This window comes from Cyprinus carpio, chromosome B23, assembly GCF_018340385.1.
Source record: "Cyprinus carpio isolate SPL01 chromosome B23, ASM1834038v1, whole genome shotgun sequence".
Classification (NCBI taxonomy): domain Eukaryota; kingdom Metazoa; phylum Chordata; class Actinopteri; order Cypriniformes; family Cyprinidae; genus Cyprinus; species Cyprinus carpio.
In genome coordinates this window covers 13401974-13423421 of record NC_056619.1, presented here as the reverse complement: position 1 = coordinate 13423421, position 21448 = coordinate 13401974, and the positions used below count along the sequence as shown (strand labels likewise).

The 21448-nt window shown below is 35.8% G+C and overlaps 1 protein-coding gene and 1 long non-coding RNA gene across 5 annotated transcripts in view; one reads left to right on the top strand and one right to left on the bottom strand.

The window, feature by feature from the left end:
- Positions 1-21448, bottom strand: part of LOC109110387 (paired box protein Pax-7-like) — a 51433-nt gene that overhangs the window by 13893 nt on the left and 16092 nt on the right. For all 4 annotated transcript variants that reach the window (XM_042751178.1, XM_042751176.1, XM_042751180.1 and 1 more), the window contains exons 5-7: positions 17736-17932; positions 10277-10442; positions 9933-10129 (exon numbers count right to left, since the gene is read on the bottom strand). In XM_042751178.1, the coding sequence (XP_042607112.1) occupies positions 9933-10129; positions 10277-10442; positions 17736-17932 (560 nt within the window). The remainder of the gene's footprint in view (positions 1-9932; positions 10130-10276; positions 10443-17735; positions 17933-21448) is intronic.
- Positions 1-21448, top strand: part of LOC122142000 — a 108097-nt gene that overhangs the window by 72250 nt on the left and 14399 nt on the right. The gene's annotated exons all lie outside the window — the stretch shown is intronic.

The window sequence follows — 21448 nt, the reverse complement described above, 5'->3', positions numbered from 1 at the left end:
GACAGAAAGTGGGCATTGACAAGCTGGGCCCAGATGAGAGCGATTAGCGTGCAACCAGACAAGCTGTCACTTCTCGCAACATGTTATCTGTAGGAAATATTCTGCATATGGCTCTTTTAACCCTGTATAGTAACACAGGGCTCTGATAATGCATGATGGGAATCAATGTGCTGAGTGAAAGAGAAAAATCTCTTACACTAAAAAAAAACAATACAAAAATCTTACATATAGAATAGCTGAAAGCTATATAACTTTTGTACAATTTTTGTACAATTATAACCCCATAACAAATTGTTCTACACATATTTTTTTTTTTAAAACTAATATTTTTATACATTTCACATTTAATTCAGTATGATACTTGCCATTTCTTTGATAGCATGTCAAAGAAATGGTTGAAAATGTGTACACATCATCTACCTAAATATTTCTAAATATTGAATATTTTACACAAATCATAAAAAAAAATTACAAGTAAGCTCTGTACATTATATCATGGCAAAGTACAGAGCACACACCCAAATCAGCACAGAAAATTACAAGTAAGCTCTGTACATTATATCATGGCAAAGTACAGAGCACATATATAATAAATATTTAAAAATTGCTTAAAACATTTATTTAACAAAAGCTAATTTAGCAAAAAATAAATAAAAAACAAAAACAAACTACAAAAAAAAAAAAAAAAATACAAACTACAAAATATAAAAAATACTAAAATAAATAGCCTTTTTTATTAATATCATTTTTTTAATCTAGTAAACAAATGGATGGATGGATGGATGGATGGATGGATAGTCTTTTTCCATCTATATTTACATATAAATAAAGCCTTGTCTGCTTCGCTGCCCAGTGTCACTACAGTCTATGACACTTTGTTTTTATCTTCAAAAATCGCTTCTTAAAACATTTTTTTTCTAGAAACATCTTGCATTGCAATCACTGCTAGTCTGCTCTAGTGTAATACAGACAAGGCTTTTCAGTACAACTGGACCCTAAATGTCCTAAAGTGCTACAAGGCCTGGAGTTAACCAAAGGTTAATGCATCCTATTGAGCTGATATAGGAAAAAGTGTGAGGTGCAGTCTGATTATTTTATTCAGTGTTTGCGGATATGTGAGATAGATTCAGTCACAAGGAAAAAAACATCCCCCTCTGACCCCTCATCCCACCCGCCGGTCTTTTCACGCCTGGCGCTGCCGCCGCCTCCGCTTCTGCCAAATTAAACGTCTGCTTTAAATGATTTCACAAGGAGCGGCTCGGCAGCAGCTAACGCCGTCCAAGAATAATGCAAGGTGGAGAGCTGGCGTGGGAGGTGGGAGGAGGGGGGTGTTTGTTTGCTAAAAACAGCAGGGAGCAGGCCTAGTGAAGAATGTCAAGTCAAATTGTTCTTGACAGTGTTAATATCTGCACTTCATAGGGATAATTACATGTAAATAAATAGTGAAATAGCTCTCAGCTGGAGTATAACAGGACAGATAATGTCAGCCAGCTTCAGACACCAGCACAAACCAGCACTAATGAGCATTAAGTAAGCATAAAAGAAGGAGAATACAGAGAAGATACAGAGGAGGAAAACCTCCAAGATGTTGTAAAACCACATCACAGAAACTGGAAAACTACTGTAGCTTTACATACAAAATCCAAAACAATGAGACAAGCTTACAAAAGTCTGTCATAAACTGTGGAGGGGGCAGGCAGGGTGATTGGCAGTTGTAGTTTTGCGAGGCTGTAGTATTAATCATAACTTCACACCTGTCACACTGGCATCTGGAACTAACAGGAAGCACGTGCACAAAGAACCCCCCCCCCAACCCTTGGTGTTTTCAGCAGGTTAATAATTATTGGAAGTTTTGCTGTTCATACTCAGTGACCCTGTATACTCACTCACAATAAAAAAAAAAAAACACACAATAAAAAAAAATTTACTATGCTTATACATTTTTTAAGAAAAATACTCAATTTAGGAAAAAAATAGATATTTACTATGCTTATACATTTTTTAAGAATAAAACAAATGAATAGCATAATTCATACTTTAAATCAGTACAAGCTGTCATTATAGTTACATTTTAAAATAAAATTCAAATTAAAAATAAAATAATATAAAATGCTCACTTTAGTAAAAAAAATACATATTTACTACTACTAAATATTGTAGAAAATTAATTTTCTGTAAAGATGGTTTGCAACGATTTGTATCGTAAAAAGCGCTATACAAATAAACTTGAATTGAATTGAATACTATGCTTTTACATTTTTTAATCAGAATAAAACTAATGATTAGCATAATCCATACTGTAAAACCATACAACCTGTCATAATAGTTACATTTTAAAATAAAATAAAATTAATATAAAATATAAAAAATATTCAATATAAAAAGAGAATAAATATAAAAATGAATTATAAATATAAATTTAAATAAGTATAAACATTCTAATATACAATATAACATAATCTTACATAATCTTGTAAAGAGTAAATATAAAATAAATAAATACAAAAATGAATTATAAATATAAATTTAAATAAGTATAAACATTCTAATATACAATATAACATAATCTTACATAATCTTGTAAAGAGTAAATATAAAATGCACTAGGCCTAAATATAAATGTTTTATAATAAAATATAAGTGTCAATAAATATAAAAATCTAAGAAAATAAATAAAAAAAACATTATGAAAATACATATAAAGTCTCCTAAGACAATAAATACAAATATATAGATGAAAATAAAATAATAGTAAAATAAAATAATAGAGAATAAAAGTCTCCTTAATAAGTAAATATAAAATGTAGGTAAAAATATGAATGTATTGTTATAATAAAATATAAATGTCAATGAATATAAAAATCATCTAGCAATAAATAACAATAAATATAAATGTTAATAAATACAATAATCTTCTTAAAAAAGTGAATGTATATATATAAAGACATAATTGAAACTCTACTGCTAAGATATACAGCAATTTTCTATTTCCAGCAACTCCTTGTTTAGAAACATGTAACCACTAAGACACAACTATGTCTGTTTAATCAAAACAAACTGAATAATAGACTTCAGTAATGCTTTATGAAAATAATAGCTATACAAATGTACGTTCATATTGTTAAAGCACTTTTTATAGTGCTTCAAATAAATATTTGAGGACTGCCTCGTTCATCGTAAGAGAATAAGATTATAGCTTATGGAATCCATCTAATGGAAACAAATATACAATATGCATGAACACATGCAAACGGGTATTTAGGCTATTGTAAATGCTGAGGTAATATTAATAAGTAATAGTATTTTTCAATTTAACAGTTCATTCTCCTGCAGTTCAGCTACAATGCAGTGAGTGTGCTGGTCTCGCTTAAATACTCATCTCCTCGGCTGCCTCTGTGAGATAAATGTAAATCACATTCTCTTATATCCCTTATTTATCAGGAAGCAACAGCTCGTTTTCACACACAAGCACTCTTGAATTTAAATTGTGCTTATTGTCTGCTGCAGCCTTTCATCTATGTAAGAGAATAAGAAGAGAAAATAGAGTAAGAGAGTGAAACAGAACAGAGATGCTATAAATGAAGAGCAGAAAGAGTGAAATGAATATAGAGGCTGAGAAATGAGAATGTGTGGACTCTACTAGACACCATATTTAATTTTTGATGTATGAAAAATAGACAAAACAAGGAATAGACAGCAAAATTAAAAAAATATTAAATCCTCATTTTCAAAAAAAAAAAAAAATATGTGTTGCATTTACCCTGATTAAGGTCTTTGCTTCTCTCGAAAAAAATCACCAGATGTGGAGTTGTGGAGATCATAATTAAACCATTTTTAATATCTTTCTGTCTTTCCACACATACGGTTATATGACAGACCCTCTATTTTCAGTCTAGAGCCACTGGAGATGTTGAATGTGAAATTTACATATGTATTTGAGTGACCTGAGAAACCTACTATGTTTCATTAACACACGCACAAGACTTCAATTTCTTTCAGCTTGTGCTAGAGAGGGGGGTGGGGGTGGGGGGTAGAAAGTGAGAGAGAAACCAAATAAATTCATGCAGAAAACATTCTGCCAGTGGATATGATTTAAATTCCCCTGATTTTCTTGGCAGCTTCTGAGCAGGTCTCATCTTTTTTTTTTTAAAGCCTCTTACTTTTTAACTCTTGCCAAATTGAAACAGCATCTGTATTTAAGACGGGTTCTAATTAACAAGTATTTCTCCTCTGCTCTCGGAGCACGGGGGTGATGTAAATATGCATGTATTTAGTCTTTTGATTTGTTGATGGTGACACATGCCAGCTGACTCCGTGCCCAGCGAGCAGCTTAATACCGCACTGGTAATAATAGCAGAGACGGCACATAGATTCTCTCATTGACATTCAGGTGCACAATGTCTTGTCAAAAATCTCCAAAAAAAAAAAAGAAGTGAACCAAAACTCAATCATCTTCTTTTTCTCTCTCTCTCTTTCTCACCCCCTCTCTCTCATATAATATTTTTTTTCTTTTTTGGCAACCCCTGTGCAGGCTTCTTAAATATAATTCATCCAGTTTAAAGTGGCTGCTGTGCTAATGGAGGAGAGGAGAGAGGTTGGAGTCCCCCTCCCTTATCTCTAGCAGACAGTTGTCAGGAATCACTGGTGAGGCCTGAGTTTTGCGCGTGGCTCAGGCAGGGAGGCCTGGGGATACGGATCAAAGGGAGTGCTGGTGAGCACTGCTCTGCCTCTGATCCCCCAGTGCTGAAACCCAGCCTATTCGCTCTCCCTTCCTAACATCAAATGCTAGCCAAAGTTCCTTCATTCCAAAACACAAATCTTCCAACTGCACACACACACACACAAAATGATACAAAATTATATTTGCCATTTTTCTTTCACTTCTCTTACAAGTGTGTGGATGCAATTGTTTGAAAGAGTATTGATTTTTTATTAAGTCTAAATAATTTATTATATTTTTACAATTTATTTAAATTTTGTTAGTGTCTTAGACACTGATAAATCACTAAATGGTTTCATTTAACAGTTTAAGTTCTTTTGAATGAAATTTTGTTCTAAAAGAAAAATAATATTGTTATTTAATATAGAAAGTGTAGAGAATAAATATAAAAAGAAATAATAAATATAATGAAAATAAGTATAAATATTCTAATATGTAATATAATATAATATAATGGAATTACATTTATGACTAAATGCAAATGTAAATTAAAAAATAAAATAAATAAAATTATAACAAAATACAAAATAAAATATAATAATATAATATATTATATTATATTATATAAATCCTGTAAAGAGTTAATATAAAATGTAAGAATAAATACAAATGTCTTATAAAATATAAATGTTAATAAATATCATTCATGAGAATAATTACAAAAAAATAATAAATGAAAATAAACAAACATCTTCTTAAAAAGTAAATATAAAATGCAGTAAATGTAAATGTATAAAATGTGTGTGTCTGTGTCTGTGTCTGTGTGTGTTGGTGTGTTAATACAAAAATTTAAGAAAATTAATATAAATAATTATAAATGGAAATACATATAAAAGTCTCCTAAGACAATAAATAAAAAATATATATATAAAAGGAAATCAATATAAAAATCTCTTAAAAGAGTAAATATAAAATGTAAAAATAAATATACATGTATTGTTAAAATAAAATAGAAATGTAAAATATAAACTAAACAAATGTCTTCTGAAAAAGTAAATATCAAATGCAATAAATATAATTGTATTATAATAAAATATACATGTTAATAAATATAAAATAAAAAAAATAATGAATGAAAATAAAAATAAAATAACATTATATATACTATAATATAAAATGTAAGAATACATATACACGTATTGTTATAGTAAAATATAAATATTACCTAAGGCAATAAATTTAAATAAGTATAAATGTTAAAAAATAAAAAAATTCTATAATCTATATTCTATAATTAAATATAAAATGTCTATAAATATAAAAATCTTGTAATGAATACAAATAAATGACTATAATAACAAGATAGTTTTAATCATTTGTTAATTTTGTTAATATTGCACTCACACACAATAATTACCCGTTACGGCCCAATCAACCTGACACTAATGTTGCAGAGTGAAATTGCAGTAATGCTCATTAATACTGGCACTAGAAGCTTTACTAGATGACTCAAGTGCCTTGAGGGGTGGCGTTGTTGCTACGGGGCCGAAACAAAAAGCATGACTGATTATACTGAATGGTTGGTTTTAGTAAAACCTGTTCATTAAAACGGGTGTGTGTTGTTTTCTTCTCCAGTTACAACAACTAACAACAGAAACACTGCACATATCAGACAACCATAGCAGAACGTCTCCCAATGTAAAACCCAATCAGCCACCTGCACAAAGCATCTGTTGGAGGAGGAGGAGTGACTGTAGTAGTAAAGCAGCCTACGGCTTTATTACCGCATTCATTCCTTCTCCACATGTCCAATGTTTGGACTGGCCTCAATGTCCAGCAGTGGATGAAACACAGAAAAGACATGCAGTCAAGGCCATAGAAATCCGTCCATAGCTCTGACCCGGTCCAAAAGTGGGCTTAATGGAGATTAGGTCTGGCATTGCATAATTTTCATCTGAACTAAGCTGCAGTGCTGTTTAATGTGTTTTTTCAGAGGTGCAGTGAGAAGCGCTCTGCCTCTGCTGGCACATGAGAAGACTGAGAGAGGCTTGTGCACCTGTTGGTGTTGTGAACCCAGCAGGGTTGCATTTCATTCTGGCACGCGGCCATCACAGCACATTTACTGAAACCCACAAGTTTTCTCCACTCGACAGAAGCTGCAAAGCGGTCCATCCACACAATTTGACAAATGCATGACTGAAAATGAGCACATCTTTCTCACGTTTTCCTAAACTAAAAGCCAGGTCATTCCAAGCATGCACTAGATTTTCATGTATATCGAAATACAATGAATAAAATGTTGCCATTTTTGCTGTGTCTCTAGGTGTTGAGTGCTATCGTCTAAAAGTAAAATTAAAATTAAAATTAAAGTTTTGTTCTAGATCAGGTGTTTCTGTATGGCAAATTTTCCCATTTACAAATGTAATATATGTACATATTAATTATATTATATTAAAAGTATTAGAAATTGGAACAATTTCATATATTAACATTTAACATATATCTCTAGACCACACAAAAATGTATGTAATATGTTATTTTTATAATTTTTTTTAATTAATATTTTTGACATATATGGTTGCTACATAAATAGCTACCATATAAAAATCATCATATATAGATATTATTAATAAATGCACATACAAATTTTACTACAGTGATTAATTTTTTTGCCATTGTGTAACCAGTCAAGTTACAAATTAATATTGTTAATTTTCATGAAGTTGACCAGCAAATATTTCCAAAAATCAGAGCTCAAAAGATATTAAATAACAGGGATAAACCAGTGCCATAAACTGTTGAAGCACAGTGGAAAAACAGAAATGTTGTTTTACTTCTTTTTAAATTCACTATTCACTGTTGAGAAATAGTCAAACTAAATATAAAAATATAAAAGAAATCAGAAGGAGTCTGAGGTTAACGCAAATGTTTCATAAATGGAAAAAATAAGCAGAATGACTTTGAAACCATCAGTTAGATGTGCCACAAAGCAGCAGTAAAAATTCAGTGTCAAAGAAGGGTTTGTCTAGACAAATGAGAGAAGGCCATTACACTACTATGACAACAACTTTAGGCTATAAAGCCTTTTTAAATGGTTGATAAGATTTCACAAACAAATAAACCAAACAAAAAGCTCTCTGTGCAATCCCACAGTGCTCTACTATTTAGGAAAAACTGCACTCTCTGTATAATATAAACTGCACCACTTGCACGCACACACTTATTTGCATTGATTTGCATTTACCGTCTTCATTGAAGACAAAATTAATGTGTTAAAATAAATTACTAGAGGGGGAATTATAATTAAAATAAAAACAATAGATTAGACAAATGATGGAGAAAATTGTAATGTTCAAAAACAAGCTTGTAAGAACTGCCATGTGTACTCCCTGTAGCTGAGAAGAATGGGGGGGACTTTTGCCTTGTGGGCCACTGGCGGCCCTTTCATGGACATTGAGGCACAGTGTGATGCTGGGGTTGAACTATGATACTCCTGTCAAAGAGAACATTAATTTTTCCTACAATAAGGGCCTGATGGAATAGCCACATGTGACATGTGGAGATGGGTGAGAGGGGCTGGACAGGGGTGGGGAGGTTAGGGGGCTGAGGAGGGGTCGGATGGAGGGTGAACCATCTTCATTTTAGTGAGAGATTCTTACAAAACCCATGGGGGGAAATATAATTTTTATAATGATTTTAACAACTACAATTGTGCTTTTATCCACTTTCAGTGTATAGAAAATGCACTGAAGAAGCAGTGCACCACAATACGATTAATATTTATTTTAATTAACATGTAGCCCTGTCTTAAAATTAAGGCTTTTTATATTTTGCGTGCTATGTGAGTGCCTGGACGTGGACGTGGATTATTTTTGTTTCTTGCAATTGGATTCCTTTTTTTGTTTTTAATATGAATTTTTGTTGACATGCTGCATCTACAAAAATTGCTGCTTTTATAAAATAAAATAAAATAAAATAAAATAAAATAAAATAAAATAAAATAAAATAAAATAAAATAAAATAAAATTAGACAGCTGTTATTTGATCTATTTCTGGCTGTAAACACTTCCCCCAAAAACTGCATAAAAATGTTCGAACCATGTTCAGTTATATATGCAGGTTTGCAGCGAAAGCATTAGTACTTAAAGCCCCTCCACTACGATTAACAATCAAACATGCTGAGAAATGCTTATGTTATCCCCCAACTCCGCAGTACAAGAGAAAATCTCTTTTTTGTCATCAAATCCCTAATTCTTTCCTCTCTTTGAAAAAAAAAAATGTAATACCAGTTTCCAATCTGCTTTGAGAAATGTTTGGTGGGGATGGGGGGGGGGGTGGCCATAAAACGTGTGAACAAGGGGGTAATTGTGGACAAACGCAGTATTGAATTTCATTTTCAACTCCTTACACACCATTTCAATCTTATTTTCTGCCTGTTAGTCAGATCTTCTTGGTTATAGTGGGCAGAACTGCCCACTAATGGTGAATAATTGCTTATAATACACTCTTTACCAATGATGTGCATCAATAGCAGCCATTTTCCTTTTATTTAGCTTTTAGGAATCAACCCTGAGCAATGATTCCTATTTGTTACTCTCCATTATCTGAGAATGCTACGTAATGTCTTTAACAAGAATCTTTGCTCAGAAACACAAGGACTAACACCTACAAAAGCCTTACTGGCTTTCCATTTTACACTTTCCTCTATAATAAGGATTCAAAGATGTATCAGAGAAAGACAAGACAATACTTTTTTGCTCCGTTCTAGTTAATTAAAACACCCTGACTTATAAAAATGTCTGTTAATGATTGAAAATGACTACTAGACAATTAAACATACAGATCCATTAGTTTAGTGAGATTATGCTCTTTTCTGAACGAGGCTCAGTGATAGCAGCTCTATGACTGCATATGGGATTTTTTCTCTTTAGGGTATCCTGTATTGTCTCAAAACTAATTTTCTTAGAATCAAACAATTAAATCTTTCTTTTAATTAGGAGAGTGAGTAAAACAAAGGAATATTAATTAGAAAACATTATCTTATAAACACTTCACGAGCACAAGGGGGGTATCATCCACTAGAAGATGATTTCTCCAAAACATGTCTGCTCAGTACACATGAGACGCATCTAATCACCAAACGTACACGGCAGCGCACAAAGAATATGCCGTTTTATCTTCAGAGAGGTCTCGTAATTCCACTTGAAAGACTCCTTGACATGTGGCTATAGAGAAGAGTATTTAAACACTGTGGCCAGTGACCCTTACTGACCTGTGGAGATAGTCCATTGCTCACGGGATTCATGTGATTACTGCTCGCTGACTGGCTCATGAAGGTGTCGGTGTAGCTGGAGAAGCTGTGGCGGTTGGACGAGAGGCCGTAGGCGGAGCTGCTGTCGCTCGAGAGCCCGCCCTGATGCATGGTGGAGGGAGGCAACGGCTGGGGCCGATGCACTGTGCCACTACCGTCTGGGAAGAACAGCACGTTCAATTTCATCAGAGAATTATTCGGAAATGCATCATTGGAACCTTCGTTTTATTGCCATTCAATGAGTTTGTGTAATGAGTATTAAATAAATATAAATAAGTTATTCACAAAAACATTGGTTCGCTTACCTTGTGGTAATGTTGTTGAAGGATAGGTGGACTCAGGAAGCTGGTATGTTGGTAAAGTGGGCATGCCTGTGGGTGGAAACCCTCCAGGTAACAGGTGGTTAAATGCTGCCAGTTGATTGGCTCCAGCTTGTTTACGCCATCTTGCTCGACGATTGCTGAACCAAACCTGAAAATGAAAAAACTAAATTAGGGCTGTCAAATGATTAATCACGATTAATCACATCCAAAATAAAAGTTTTGTTTACATAATATATGTGTGTATACTGTGTATATTTATTATGTATATATAAATACACACATGCATGTATATATTTAAGAAGAATATGTTATGTTTATGTATCAAATATATTTATATATAATATACAAATATAAGAATATAAATATATAAATGTATATACATGTAAATATTTTCTAAATATATAATTTATGTGTGTGTATTTATATATACATAATAAATATACCCTGTACACATACATATATTATGTAAACAAAACTTTTATTTTGGATGTGATTATGGATGATAATTCTCTCCACAATGGTTTGAGATGTAAGTGCACTGAAATTCTGGTAAATACCACTAAACTAATTATCTAATTATTAATTTCATGTCTTCACAAAAACACAACTTCCTAACTGTTAGAGAGTTTGACTCCTAACCCTAAGGTTGTGGGATCGAGTCTTGGGCTGGCAATACCACGACTGAGATGCCCTTGAGCAAGGCACCGAACCCCCAACTGCTCCCCGGGCGCTGCAGCATAAATGGCTGCCCACTGCTCCAGGTGTGTGTTCACAGTGTGTGTGTGTTTACTGCTGTGTGTGCACTTTGGATGGGTTAAATGCAGAGCATCAATTCTGAGTATGGGTCACCATACTTGGCTGTATGTCACGTCATGTAAAATGGTTGATATTATAAATGTATTCTACTTGTTTCTACTTTTTAATGTAGAAAATGTGTTTTTATGTCAAACATTTCAGTGATATTTTGAATGAACAAAAAACCTCTATTTAAAGAAAGCATGAACGCAAGAAAGAAAGAAAGAAAGAAATGCCTCTGCCACATTAAGACACGTTTTCAAAGTTTCATTCTAATGTGACTCATTGAAAGGGGAGCACGGCCAGTAACCTGCACCTCTCTGGGGCCGAGGCGCTGCCCCTGTGTATGCAAAAGAGTGAATGACATTGATCTATGCCTCAGAGGGGCCATTCTTCAGACTTTAATACACTGGCAGTGCAGTTAATCTACTGTTGTTTTTCAAATGGTCCCCACCATTGTGAGTGGAAGTGAAAGAGGGGGACAATGGCCCTTCAATGAATCAGACCACAAAGAGAGGGCGTCCCTTTTTAAACAGCTCCTCATGAATGACGCTTTCAGCCTGGGCATTGATCAAGGGGCTGGCGTAGACATACTGTATGAGTACACACTCTTTCTCTGCCTCTCGCTTTTATCCTCCCAGGCTCCCCTTCAATCTTTGTACACAAAGTGACAAAGCAAGATAAAAAGTCTGATCATTTTTAATAAAATCTAGAATTCAAGTGAGCCAATAAGAGCAGTCTAGCAAGATATGTTTGATAAATGCAGTTTATTCTTAAAAATATGTGGCCTTTATGGTAATTGGAAAAATTAAATGACATTTTTATTATTATTAATTTATTATCATTAAAAATCCCACCCATAAGACAAAAGCGACAATTATGGCATTCCTTGAAAAAATTCCTGTTCCATTCCCATATCCAAACAAAAACTAGGAAACACCTATAAGACTTTGGAAACACCTATAAGACCTATATAATTACTCTTTTAAACACACCAGGGGACTAATTTCTCACACGGTTAGCAACTACTTTGAAAAAGCACATTCCCAACACCCATCCTTACTACATGACGCTAGGTTATTTTTTTAAACTTCAAGAACCTAACTCTCATTTCTCAGTGTTAATTAATAAATCATGCCAGTAAAAATCAGTTTCATTCAAATAAAAGTTAGCAGTACTCAACCATCCCCCATTAGCTGTCCCACACTGCACTTTCAACAATGCCGTGCATCAACGACCTTTCCCATAAAACCAATAGTCCCGCTGACACGAGCCCCATTGCTTTACATGTCTTAGTTTAGGATGGTTTCTGGTATTAACGAGAAGTGTAGAGTAGCACAAGGCATTAGAAGGCGCGTATCTCAGTGTTAGAGGCTAGAGTGCCTGCCGCCCCACGCTCAATGGATCTCCTAAGAGGCTTGCTGCGAGCTGGGGCTTCTGAATGCACCATTCTGGAACCCGATGGCAAAGGCACCTTGAGCAGGGATTTTCTCTCTGCTGTTCCCTCTAATTCCCCACTCTTCTCATTTCCCTGCTCGAGCTGAGACACAAAGCACACTGCCCAACTGAGATGGCCGACTCATTTCGTATTTTTGAAAGAGTTCAAATAATTTCCTTAAAAGTGAAGTCGCTTGGCAAAACATTTAAGAGAGGAGATTTGGTGGAGTGTGGCTGAAGGAGCTGTTGCTTGATTGCATTCAGTTCGGAGGGAATGGAAGCAGAAAAATTCAATTCAATATACTCTCAATCTCCAAGCGAACAGGGGGAGCAGGAGAGACAAAAGGAAGGGAGGTAAATGGAAGACAAATCTGATTGTGGACTGTGTCACGATTTCACATTCCACTTTCGGCCAGCATCTCGCACTCTCATCCAATATCAATCATCCGGGCCATCCTATCAGTTCCTCTTACTTTCTTTTTTGCCGTCTTTCTTGGACAACGTTGGCTATATGTCTTCCTAGGATTACAGTTTGCCATGCGCAGGGCGGTTGGTGAGCAGACAGGAAGATGAGGAGTAAAACCTGGATAACGTGATTGAATTTCACAGCGAAAAAGAACATAACAGTAGCTGAGAGGCGTAAAAAAGGCAGACATCTCAGTGGCTCCATACAGGGGTTGTGGGAATCTGGATGGGCAGTGGGACAGGATGGGTTACGATGAAGGGTTGAGGCTGGCTGGACTGGGCCTTGATGGAAACAGTGTGGCAATACTCTCTAAAATGAGGCATCTCTCCAGCAGAAGAGAGAGTTAAAAAACTCAGTTGAAGTTGTAGAACACTGTTAAGTCCATGCATATCCTCTTTCTAGTTTTTATAACCATCATTATACATAAACATAAATATATGCATATAAACATACATATAAAACTTTAACATATTTGTTTGATCTGTTCATTGAAATCCTGCATTTTTATGTGAGCCAGCAGCATAAGTACAGAATTATTGGCTCCAGATTTTGCAAGGATCAATCACAACTCATGTGATATGACTCCACATCAGGGGGCTGACATTTGTGCCCTGGAAGTCTTGTTTCCAGATTGGATCAAAGGGTGCCAGAATAGAGAGGGGAAGTAGACACATCTTCAAACCTGCTTGTACGTAACATGTGGTAGGACTAAGTCTCCTCACTCTATGCTTTACAGTTTTACACTACAATTCAAAAGCTTGAATTCAGTAAGATTTTTATTTTTCATTTATTTTTTGAAAGAAATTACGGTAACACTTTCCTTAAAGCCTTTATGTATAATGCATTATAAAGGTTTATTAAAGGTCATAATGCATTATAATTATTCATAATGTGCATTGTTATGCGTTGTACCTTGTCGGAAATAATTTTAATAAGCAAATTTAAAATGCATTGCATAATAATAAATTGATAAGTGTTTTAACATATTACCTGTTGTTACATTATTCATGAGATTGTACGATGCATTATAAGGTGCATTACACAGCATAATTGTTACATGCCTCCCCTGTCTAGGGTCAGGGGTGGCCGAAACAAGAAAATTTATGAACGAAGCCAACAAAAAAAAAAAAAAAAAAACTTTTCTACCAGCCACCTGGAGATCTTATCTCCTGTCCCAGCACTCCACATAAATCACACAGACTTGTCACAGTCTAGAAAACTGATTTATTTACAAGTCCAAAAAAAAGTACAATAACTAATGCATTAAAACTACTTTTATAATGCATTATACATAAAGGCTTTAAGTAAAGTGTTACCGAAATTACTTTTACTCAGCAAGGATGCATTCAACTGATTAAGGTTAAATGTTGCAAAAGATTTATAAATATGTGCTGTTCTTTGAAACCTTTCAATTCACCAGAAAGTATCAGTTCCCACTATTGAGCAGCACAACTGTTTTCAACAATGATAATAATAAAACATGTTTCTTGAGCAGCAAATCAGCATGTTAGACAACTGGAGTAATGAATTTTTGTGTGTATTTATGATTTTAAAAATAAAATAAAAATAACGCTGCCTGGAGGAGCATAAACGACTTTCAAAAACATTTTAAATCTACTAGCCCTAAAGTTTTTAATGGTAGTGTATGTCAAAATTAGGTCATAGTATCTAGTTTAATTCATTAGTCATAACATAATCTAAAAGATACAGGCAGTTTTCATTGTGATAATGTAGTGTGTCTAGGTTCCCCTCCATCTGTTTATCTTACTCATATTTCAGAGTGGTCACACCACAACCTCAAACCTGATCCATGAATACATTACGAAGAGTTCTTGTCTAACAGAGTTTGAAGTGACATAACTGCCACTGCCTATGAATTTTCCTGCAAATCACAGTTAATTCATTTTGTTTCTCCCTCTGGCCTTACAAAATGCGGTGAACCAGACAGACAGGCAGCAGTGCAGTAAGACCTGAAAGCACTTAGTCAGATATGGATCACTTCCTCTGATTTGTCATAAGGAGCAGTAAAACAGTAGAAGCATGAGTAAAGTGTCTGTGGTTAAGAATAACCACAGTGACAGACGGATGACACCTAATAGAAAAGCACCAAACACATAAATTAAAGCCTTTGACATCCTCACTGATCCATGTCTGACTTCCTCTCTTTGGCAGCAGGAACGCTCCCTCCCTCTCTCCTAGTTACTCTCTCTCTCTCTCTCTCTCTCTCTCTCTCTCTCTCTCTCTCTCTCAGACATCTGGATACTGTGTCAGTGCAGCTGCACTCAAGTGGGTTGACACTGAGGCTGCGGGGTCTGCCAAAAGCCAACAGGGTCAGACACCTTCCCCTCCACAAAAGCAATGATCCCAGAGCCCTGGCATCTCTATGTGAGCTATCTCGAGCCAGAGATCCTCACACATCATCTGCTTGGCCTCTCAAGAACCAACTGCTGGGCTGTGACAGGGTTGAGAAAACAAAGCATGAGCTGTTGGGCCAAGATATTGAGGATGTGGTGGTTTCATATGATCTTTGAATGATCTGGACTTTCCATCCAACATGGCGCCAAATGTTTGACAGCAAAAGAACATTTGAATTTATATTCATGATTGAATTATCAGTTTTTAAAAATCTAATTCAGCTCTGACATATGCAAGTCAGAAGTGATGTAATGTTTATGCACTTGTCTAATTAGCATCAGTCACCATAAATGCACAAAAGGGCCAAATGTCCCATGGGGCTCCTTTCACTGACATGGCAGAAAAAAATCAGCAGGATCTCTGACACTGCCAGCGAGAGATCTTCTCTTTGCTTAAAAGCCTTCCACAAGGCCACTATGGGTCAGCTTTTTCCAAAATGGAGTCATTTTCATTTTGTCTGGGCACAAACGTTTGACTGATTTACATTTCTGCATTTAGCAGACGCTTTTATCCAAAGCAATTTGTCAAAGAGCCAACAATATTTGTAGTATACAAATACATTCTGATTTGAAACAAAAGTCATGAATGCTGCAAAGGAAAAAAAGGCTAAATAAAGTGTCTTCCGCTTTATTAAGTGGTCGAATTACAGAAAGAGTAAGACATTTGGCAAGTCAAAAGGTGGTGAAGCCAATTTTGCCAACTAAAAAGTGGCTGAGAGGAAAAAGAAAGAGACAGCTGCATTTCAATTATGCAATGACGTCATTTAGTCAGCTTGTGTACATCTGACATACAGAATATAAACTTTTATTACAAAATCGAATAACCAAGACAGATTGGCCTCACATGGCTTTTCACTACACATTACTACATTAAGGTAACATCCAGAGCATTAGCATATGAAGACCACAAGCCCATACCATTTCAGAGGCGAAGCAGGCACCCAGGCCACGGTGAGCGGTCATATTCTTTACAAGCTCTTGATTGATTAATGTAACTGGTGGAGAGGGGTTCCCAAGAGAGTGTGTGGGATGTTCTCTGATATGCAGCAAATTTTACAAGAAGCAGTGGTGGGCTTGAAAGTGGTGGGAAGAAAAGATCCCAGCCAAAAGCTGAAGTGAGAAATCCATCAGGAATGCACTCTTGTTCTTTTTATCCCCCTCCCTTTGCTCCCAACAGCTGCTGCCATAACTCTACTGTATTTTCCCCCTCTCATTGTTCCAACTATCCACATGGCTGACAAGCTGTCAGGACCAGTGGTGGGCGGAGCCAAAGTCCTGTGAATGCTGTGCAACATTTACATGCACTTTTAAATTTCAAATTCAGTCAGACTTTAACAAGCAATTCATCATGTAAACGCATTGGTCCAAGTGAAATCATACCAGTGGGGTTTCTGCAACTACAAGTCTCGGTGTTGTGTGAATGCTACAAAAGTCAGAGTGACACAAAGGTTTTTAAACTTTCAAATATTCAGTTATGCACTGAATCACGTATGTTTTGACAGAGAACAATGTAACTCAGTCATGAGTTGCTCGATTAAAACGTATATCATATAGTCTGTCATTTCTCTGAAAGATGATGTTGACATTTTGATTAAAGAAAAAAAACTGAAGTAAATTTAACACATGGATAAATCATTCACAATATAAGATCGCAATAACATGCATTTAGAAAATAGATACGGCAAGCTTTCATTTCAAGCCAACTATGACAGAAGTAGTGCCATGTTAGCCACCTGATCGTGTTTCTCCGATACGGCTGACAGGAAGAGGCCTGCTGTGTTTTTCTAGCACTTTCTTTGAGACGAGCAGTTGCATTGTTACACGCGTCATCAATCAGAGGACCTCAGTCCAGCACATCTAGTGACACTTTAGAGCTCTATAGACCTCGAAGCACATAGTTGAACTCTTACTGAGCTCTCATTGTGCCATCTACATCTCCAACTGAGAGCATCGGTTTTACGGGTACCATCCTTTCATAAGTAAACTTCATAGATGAGCACAATTAAAGGGATAGTTCACCCAAAAAATGAAAGTCATCATTTACTCACCCTCATGTCACTGCAAACCTGTATGACTTAAAAACTTACTTAAAAACTAAACAGGTTTCAAACAACATTAGACCTATTTGACTTCAGTTTACAGTATGTGTGTTCAAGATGACAAATTCAATTTTAGGTGAACTATTCAGAATATATGCATTCTGTATATATTAAGTTTTATATACAGAATGATGAAGATTCAGTTAAACACATTTTGATCTGCATCTCAGTCAAACCATTTGTATATCTAGCAACTGCAGAAACTGCTTTAGTATTTGGCAGTGCCATACCTGTACTCTGGCCTCAGTGAGCTTGGTTCTCTGGGCTAGTTCCTCTCTAGTGTAGATGTCTGGGTAGTGTGTCCTTTCAAAGGCCTTCTCCAGTTCTTCCAGCTGCTCGGCTGTGAAGGTGGTCCGGCTGCGCCTCTGCTTCCTCTTCAAGGGCAGGTCTGGTTCAGACTCCACGTCTGAGCCATCATCCATTCGTCCTGTCATAGAGGAAAGATAACGAAAGAGCTGAGTGTGTTGTGCATGGTGCTAAAAAAGTCATGCACTTACCAGAAAGCTCTCTGGTCACGAATGCTGTCATCATACTGATATGATGTGTGTAAGTGAATGTGGACCCAAAACACGGATGGATTGCAGCACACTGAGACGGATTCATGTGGCTTTCAAGCGAATATTATTTCAATGCATAGCTATTTATATAAGCGAAGCTCTTGTAAATACAATCCCACATCAGTGCGAATCCCAGCTCGCCCCGAGGCCATAGAGGGAAAGGTGGGGGGAGTTAATCTCCGCAGACCACCTTAGCGATCCTCGTACCGGTGCTAAAATGTAACAAAACTGGCACTTTGCAAATAACTCAAGTTTATTTCATTAAATGCCATTTGCAATCTTGCCGTCTTCAAAATAAGAGTGGCGGATTATCTGTCAAATGCAGCCATGTCAACTACAGCATTTCTGTTTAGTGGTTAGCTAAAGAAAAGATGAGAAACAATGAGCCCAAATCTGATCTGATGCAAACCAGAGGTGTGTGGGTGGCAAGCCGGGTAGCTTAGTGATGAAACGAAAATGACACATTAGCTTATCCGTGCTGTGTGGAACAGTGACCTTTATACAGGTGTGTATGCATGATGCTGATAACTTTGCAAATAACTGTAGCAAGAATTCATATTATTGAGAGTAAGCATGAAAGATTGACAAGTATGCAGCAAAAAAAAAAAAAAAACTCACTAGCAATAGAGATTCAGAAACATCTACCTATGTCCCATTCTTTAGTCACATTTCCACATATGACAGGGAAGATCTTAAAGCCCCTTTTTATCATTTCATTTGAGTTGATTCCTTATTTATTTCCAGTTTGGCTGGCACTGGGCTGATCCTTGAAAATCCCTTCAGCAGCATTGGGGGCCTAGCTCTGCAGACACTGGCCTTAATCCAGGCCATGACTTCCCACTAAATTGAAGCAATTCTACATTAGTGATGGCTGAACCCTGGCTTCTTATTGGCTAATGCTGGTGTGGGCTTCCAAGACTAGCCCCTCTGAATAGGGCTGATTATAGAGGAGCCGAGTGGGGTGCACTTTGCCTTTTCTTATATGTTAAGGCTGGGTAAAAAATGTTTGTTTCTTTGTTTGTTTGTTTGTTTTGTTTTTACCCCACATAATCGCCATCTTCATTTAAAAGATCCTGATATATATGATAAAATCTCAAGATCTTTCATTTACTCTGCACTTATAAAACAAAGATTCTTTATTGGTATTGATGGTTCCACAAAGGACCTTTAAGATCCATATAACCTCTTCATTGCACAAAAGAGGGAAATGGATCTTTAGATTCAAATTGTCTTTTCACTAGGAAAAAATTATTCTGTTAAAGGCTGTTCATGGAATGTATACTTTGATGAACCCAAAATAATTGTTCTATGGCATTGCCCCCCTCCATGGCATTGAACTGAAACAGGAAATCTGTATTAATGCCCAGCCCTATATACATACAATTCAACAGTGAGCTTCAGAACATACATTCTACACCCTAAGCATCCACTTTTTGCTAGTACATTACAATGAGAACTGGTTTTTCAGGCCAGGTGAAACACAAGATGGATTTGAGAGGTAATTCAATGACATTAAATCTTGTCAACAACGGCAGATCTGTTCACTCCCATTCCACACCATAGGGGACAGCAATGAGGCTAGTTTGAGAAACAGAAATGCTTACACAAACTCTAAACATTTGGCTTCTTTCTCCAAGTTCGTGTTCAAATGAATTTATAAAAAAAAAAAAAAAAAGTTAAATGTTAAAATGTCATGTTTTTATACTTTGCCACTGTCACCTGACATTGGTGACCAACAGCAACACCACAGTACAGGATGAATATGTTTGCACATCTCTATTTGTTTGTTGGACGGTTGGACAGAATGTCCCAAAAATAGCCTCCAAACAAAAGCACAACAATGAAAGAGCCATCAAAGTGGCTTCGACTCCAGGCCAGCTCTGTCTTTTAATTAAACAAGGAATTATGGGATTAAAGGGAGGTTCTCATTACAGGCCACTTGAAGAGTCCTCTGGTAGATGTCTTTTTGTCTCCTAGAGCTCACACTCAGGAATTCTCGACGGATTACACATGGCCGTAGGACATGAGGCCGCATTAATTAAATCAATTCCTTTGCCTTTTCTTTTAAGATTCATTTTGCCAACACTCTCCCCTCATCCCAACATTCTGCAAAAATCATACTGAAGTGTACATATATATTGGAACTCATGTTCTTTAAATCCCTTTGTTGGTTTTGGAGAGATTGTGACAAAGTGATTTGCTTTTGACTTGCCATGACAACCACTTGAGGCCAGTGCAGTGATCTATACTGATAATTTTTGTGAAAAGTGGCCACCACTTTTATTAAAGACACAACATGGAATTTATTTGTTCTTCCCTACATGCGGCTAGACACTGAAGGGATTGTTCACCCAAATTTGAAAATTCTGTCATCATTTATTCACCCTAATTCCATTTCAAACCTGTAATACACAAAAGAATATATATATATATACACACACACACACACACAGACACAGATAAGCCTCATATAGGTTGGGAAAGGAATGAGGGTGAATGAATGATCCTATAAGCAAAAAAATACTTGTATTTTTAAAATACCTACACTACTTGTTCAAATGTTTGGAGTCTGTAAGATGATTAAAAAAAAAATAAGAATGAATTCATACCTTCAATTCATGAAAAGGGGCAGTAAATACATTTATAAAGTTACATCTATTTCAAATAAATGCTGTTCTATTGAACTTTCTATTAATCAAAGGGTCCTGAAAAAAGGCATCACGCTTTCCAATATTAAAATATTAAGCAGCACAACTGCTGTCAACACTGATAATAATTATAAATGTTTCTTGAGCAGCAAATCAGCATATTAGAATGATTTCTGAGAGATCATGTGACACTGAAGACTGAAGTAAAGGCTGCTGAAAATTCAGGAATAAATTACATTTTAAAATATATTAAAATAGAAATAATTATTATAAATTGATGAAATATTTCACAATATTATTGTTTGTATTGTATTTTTTCTTAAACCTTGGTGAGCTTAAGAGACTTTTTTCAAAAAAAAAAAAAAAAAAAAATCAATTACCCCACAAACTTTTGAACACCCACAATCCTGCCACAAGATTTGTTTTGAAACAAGAGATCAACTTCTCAATTACCCCACATTTTTACCTTCAGACAGATGAATGAAAATCAGGGGGACAAATTTAAGAAACACAATTTGAGAAGCTACAAGCTTGATGCAGTTGCGCCTGCATGACTGATGAGTATCCTGCCACATCCCATTCTGCCCTCGTCACAACAATTACGATGTCATTTAGCTGCCATAACAGACAACCCACAAGCTGCTCCTCAGCCAGCCCTGCAGAGACAGATAAAACCTGAATAAGTTTGACAGCACTCTCCTGCTAAAGGTCAGCATCTCTCGCTCTCCTACTCACAGT